The 6027-nt window shown below is 34.8% G+C and overlaps 1 protein-coding gene across 1 annotated transcript in view; it reads right to left on the bottom strand.

Moving 5' to 3' along the window:
- Positions 1–2024: 2024 nt before the first annotated feature.
- The window catches only part of LOC111480544 (ABC transporter G family member 25-like), a 6049-nt gene continuing 2046 nt past the window's right edge, over positions 2025–6027 (bottom strand). The window contains exon 4 of the mRNA XM_023125646.1: positions 2025–3319. Within this exon, the coding sequence (XP_022981414.1) occupies positions 2325–3319 (995 nt within the window). The 3' untranslated portion in view covers positions 2025–2324. The remainder of the gene's footprint in view (positions 3320–6027) is intronic.

Here is a 6027-nt window from a genome sequence, read left to right as displayed (position 1 = left end):
AATGTTGGATGTGGCCCACGATCGAAATATGTCAAAACAAACAACTAAAATAAAAAAAACAACTTGAAGAGATTGATCTTTTAAATAGAAGAACCATAATCACTTATGCTTTTCAATTCTGTTTATTGTTGGGTAAAAAAAACATACATCTCATGAGTATTTATAGTGGAGAAAACACTCTAGTTTCCTAAACTTTCTCCTCAAATTAAAAACTACTAACCATCTTCCTAATTAAATTAAAACTTGTCCAGAATTTTGCAAACTACTAACAATTCTCCTATTCTCCATAAGTTAGTAACTTATTATGCTAAGTCAAGTTTATTGGCTTGTAGAGGCAGACTTAGTTCTAGAGAGTCACCATAGTTAACGTCTAGTTACATCAAGACTGATCCTACTATAGTTGGCAAAAAAAAATTTAGGAACTCCCCAATATCTTTAGCCAAAATGACTTTTTCTTGAGGTATTGTGTTGAGATATAGGGTCGCCAACTAACCTCTACACATGCTTAGTTTTACAGACTCCCGTGACCTACATATGCATCATAATTGGTACATTTTTAGGTTAAGTTCATTGTTTATTTAGACACAAGGATTTTCAATCAAGACCCTTGTATATCCCCACCATATTGTAATAACAACCCCACATATTTTGTGTTGAGTTTTATTTATGTGTGCAACGTCAATATCATCGGTTGTCATGTCTTACGAAAAACGTTACCGATAGCATTTTTCGTAAGATATCGTATCCATTCTTTCTGTTAGTATTTTAAAGTTATCTTTTGCATGCATATAATAATCACTCTCAGATGTTTAAGAAGTTGGATGAAAGGTTTTTTTTATTCAAAAATCTCTAAGCCACTCTTTTTAAGTTAAATGTTCTATCTCTACCAAACTTCTCATCTTATAGGCACAAAAGTTCAAAGAAAAACACTTTAAAAAGGCAGTTTTTGGTTCACATAGTCTCACATCTAGAATTAAAGGCATATTCAATTTGAGTGGATGGCCAAGAAATGATTCAAGAAGGGAACATATGAGGAGCATTCCATATATAGTAGGAAGACTTTGATATACATTGAATTTGCACAAGACCTTCCCATTACACTTGCGATAAGATGTTAAAAAGATAAACAAAACTGCGCAATCTCATAAAGTCAGGAACAAAGTTCTATGTTCGTTCAACGAACTAAACACAACATCCTTTCTTTTAAATATTCTTAATGTTCGAAGGTGATGGGATAATGATGGGATAATTAGGTTATGACATATACAATAGCTAATATTCATACATTTCTTCTTCTCAAATGTGCTTAAACTAGATGATAAGTGAGAATTATCGATCTCTACAATAATATGATATGGTCCACTTTGAGTATAAGCTCTCGTGACTTTCTTTTTGATTTCCTAAAAGACCTCCTACCAATGGAGATGTATTCCTTACTTATAAACCCATGATCATCTTTTAAACTAGTCAATGTGGGACTTCCTTCCCAACAATCCTCCCTTCAAATAAAGTACGCTACGGAGCCTTCCCTAAGGCTTATGGAGCCCTCGAACAACCTCCCCTTAATTGAGGTTCGACTTCTTTCTCTAGACCCCTCGAACAAAGTACACCCTTTATTCGACACTTGAGTCACTTTTTTACTACGCTTTCGAGTCTCACAACTTCTTGGTTTGACATTTGAAGATTCTATTGACATGGCTAAGTTAAGGGCATACTCTGATACCATCTTAGGAATCACGAATCTCCACAATGGTATGATATTATCTACTTTGAGTATACACTCTCATAACTTTGCTCTTAGTTTCGCAGAAGGCCTCGTACAGTGGAGACGTATTACTTACTTATAAAACCATACTCATAAGTCAATGATCATCCTCTAAATTAACCAATGTTGGAAGTCCCTCCCAACAATCCTCAACAATTTATTCCAGCTCTAAACGTTTAATACACAAACCACATGGACCAGTTCGGTTACTCCCTTCATTGATATATTTTGAATCAAATTAACGAGTGACCAAGAAAAATGATGTATAAGAGGATCTTAATTTTCCATTGATAATTTCAAGAAATCGTTTATTCACTCTGTTGATGGATGTACCAAAACAGAGAGATGGCTTCTTGCTAGGAGTAAAAAAAAAAAAAAAAAAACATTCATGAACTTCATCTTGGCTATTTACATTTACCCAAATCATCATTAGTTGTGGAGAACCAAATGGTTAGTGGATTCTTTGTTTCAAGTGTGTCAAACAGGCAATGCAGCTTCATTGGCTCAACAATTCAGCTTCTTCTCCTTCTTCATTGGTGACTTTTAGAACCTTTTTGTTCTATTTGATGCGTCTCAAAGCCAAATATGCCAATAACCTATAACCCACAAACATAAACAACAAAGCTCCAATGCTCAACGCAGGGCTTATTTGCCCTGCCACATCTTCTTCCACGAATTTGCAGCTTGGATGCTCGCTTCCATGGCGCGAGCAACCGAGCAATGACCATATCTTCTCTCCGGTACCATATTGCACGTTAATAAACAGCTTGTAACTATAATACGTCGTTGAAATGTACTTGATCCAAGCCATGCACGTTGGTACTTTGTGTACGTAAAACCCTCCAGTTAATACAAACGCCAACATTGTCACAGTTACTATAGTCGAAGCTTGTTTGGCATCCATGATTGCTGCACCTAAAGCAAGGCCGAGCCCTTGCGATACAAGCACATAGCCAAGGAGGACCAACAAAGTCAAAAGAAAAGCAATGAGATCTGGTTTCAGGTCGGTCATCCAATATGCAACCGTGAGAAAAATTGTCGGAAGGATGAGCTCCATCGGAAGGTCTCCAATGACTCGAGCCATGAAATACGATGATAACGTGTACATACCGGAAGCTCGTTCCTTTAGGAAGATTGCTCGCTCTTGGGGGAATGCAAATACAGCATTAAACGAAGGGAAAACTCCCCAAAAGATGGAAATGAAGAAGAGTAGGCCGAGTCGATCTTGAATATCTCGAAAATCAGAATGCCACCACATCAATCCCGCTAGCATCGCCGCCGTTATAACCTGGAAGACTCTTAACGCATTGAACGTTTCATGTTTTCGTTCTTTGAGATTTCTCTGAAGCAAAATGCTCAATTGGTAGCACCACAAGATCAGACTAGTTTTACAAGTTCGGGTTGATTTCCATTCACCCGACATCGTTTCCTTTGTTGAAGTTTCCATACAAGCTGCCTTTACCCTTGGAGCCAAAAGAGTGTTATAAGAAGTAATTAGGGTTTGCTTAATGATGGGTTTATCCACTTCACTTGCATTGTCAACTTGATACACACCTGCATGCATGCAAACATGAAAAAACAATTCAAATTCAACTTCTAAATTTCACATATCCCCAAAATTACAGCTTACAATATTATTTCTACTGTTCACAAACTTCAATATTCAATAAAAAAAAATTATATATTTTAAAAAGAATATATCATTGATAAATAAATAAATAAATATAAAAAAAGGGTCTATTTATTTATTTATTTATCAACAAAAATGAAGTAATTAGGTAAGTGCGGTTGGATAAGGGTATCTGGTTGGAATGTTTCAATTGGTGGCTTAAAAAATTCAAAATAAAAAGCAATTATTGAGAGCTTAAAAACCCTAAAGCAAAAGAGAGAGCCATTGAAATGCATGCACGTGTAGATTCTAAAAGTGGATGTTTTCCATTATATAGCTATTTTAATCATTCTTTCCCATGAACAACAAAAAAGCATGGCCAAAATGCACCATCTTTAAAAAGTAATGATATTCAACCAAAATATTTAAGACAATGAACAGTAAACAAAAAAAGGTGACCATTGTTGGTGGTAAAGGCAAGAGTTCCACTACTACTTTGGTGCCTTCCACCAACCATTTTGGGCGGCCATCTCTCTCTCCACTTCCCCCACGGCTTCTCATTAACACTCCAAAATGCTATCATTATATGCCATCGGGATTGCTAAATCTCATCCCTACACGTGTAGGGCCTAACTTACATTTTATGCTTCTAGGTTCGATGCGTTTCATAATTCAGGTTGCTTGATTCTTTTTGAGATAGCTCTCCAATGTGAAAGGTCATGTCGGCCAAATGTCCGATGACTTTTTTTTTAGAGAGAGAAACGGGAGGAGATAAGAGTAGGGAGAAAGGTTGAGTGATGTGAGAGAAAGTAGCGAGAAGGATCGATTGATTAGGAAATATCAATAATGGCCATTTTAGTCGAGATCATTAGATGCGATTTCCAACTTTACTCTCTAACTACTATGAAAAAGTCTCCACATAGAAAACGGGAGAGATAGATCCAATATTCTTTTGAATATAACTGGAGAGATAGAAGAGAGGTCACAAAACTATTGAATGTCATCATCTCTTGAGATCATATAAGAGACCTAACAAGTGGAAGTTTTGATATCAAAAAGTCGGGAGGGACTATTCTAAAACTTTTGACTAAAGTTTCCAATTATGAATTTCAACCTAAGGGAAGTACACTCCCTCGGTTTTGTTTAAGATCAATGGATCAATTATTTGAGTGAAAAAAATAAAGGAAGGGAATGAAGAACAGTCGAGCCATACTCCTAAAAAAAAACCCTAAATTTCTTCGTTACAACATCACAAAAGTTTTTTACCCTTAAAACTGTATTACCCATCAAATCCTAATTCATAAAGCTTTCCTTTCTATTCTATCGATCTTTTCTACGATTAGAGAGTAGAGGTACAAATGTTACTAACCTCAACATAACTGAAGAACGGTAAGTTTGAATCTCCAGTATCCTTACTTTTAAGGCCCACCTCATTTCACGAATTATTACTTGTTTTATAAAAAGAAGTAAAGCTTTAAAAATTCAAAAGTCAAAACCTCCCCCACCCCACCCCACTACATCCTTGCACTTTACAATGATGGTGTTCTAAATTTGATGATATCTTAGAAACCAAAAAAAGCATATTATATAAGTTATACATAAATGTGTCCAACACATGAATATTTTAACCTAAAGTTTTGTATCCTCTCTCACCTATGATCCCAAAAAACACTAAGAAAGGCAAGAAGAAAGAGAGTCAAAGTCAAAGAGACCTTTGTCCCTCCCTAAAGACATCTCTAGGGTTGTAGACATATGGGGCAGAGTGGCTAATGCATCCTCCACAAACATAAAAGGGTTTGAGATTGATGTAAACACCCCTTTTAAAAGAACCCTCTAAAAACCAGAAGTTTAGGAGCTTTGATTTCAAAAGTTGGGAACAAAAGTAGAGGCTTTTCTTTAATTCAAAAAAAACATTTTTAAATAAAAGGAAACTATTCAATCTATTACCTTGTAATTAAGGTATCTAATTTAGGACCCACTTTAATAAACAAGTGGTTAGTATAACATAATATGTTTAAATTATTTAAAAAAAGACAATAATTTTGAGGACATTTAAGGAGGGTTGACAGCTAGCATTTTAATGAGGTGGGTCTGTCCCCTATTTTATGGTCATTTCAAGCTCCTGATATTTATGAGATTTAATTTCTTTCACAACTTGCTTTTTTATCCTATTTTTTCTCCTCCATTATTATTTTATTTTTATTTAAAAAATAAATAATAGAAAAAGACATAAAATCTAGAAGTCAAAACAAATCTATTGATTGGATAATCATTATTAAAATCACTGTTTTTTTGGACCTAAAATTCATCAACTTTGACAAAACTAAAGGCAACAAAATTGAAGAGATCTAAATAAGCTTCTAATTACTGAATTGGGTTAACAACTTAAAAGCAACTCCAAATCACACCCACCAAACTTATCTTTTTAATTTCTCCTAAAATGGAGGGTATATGTAAAAAGTTATAATTTATATAAAAAAGATGGTTTTTTTTTGTAATTTTTTTGTAATTGAAAGGCTGTGAAGGAAACCCTAAAAGCTTCCCATGGATAGTGGATGATGCTGCCATAATGGCCAAAAAAACCACAACACATGGACGCAATATCCACTAATTTACTCACTAACAAAGGGAAAAAAAAAAAAAAAAAAAAAAA

Source organism: Cucurbita maxima, unplaced genomic scaffold, assembly GCF_002738345.1.
Source record: "Cucurbita maxima cultivar Rimu unplaced genomic scaffold, Cmax_1.0 Cma_Scf00006, whole genome shotgun sequence".
In the NCBI taxonomy this organism is placed as follows: Eukaryota; Viridiplantae; Streptophyta; class Magnoliopsida; order Cucurbitales; family Cucurbitaceae; genus Cucurbita; species Cucurbita maxima.
This window is presented reverse-complemented; position numbering and strand designations above follow the sequence as displayed.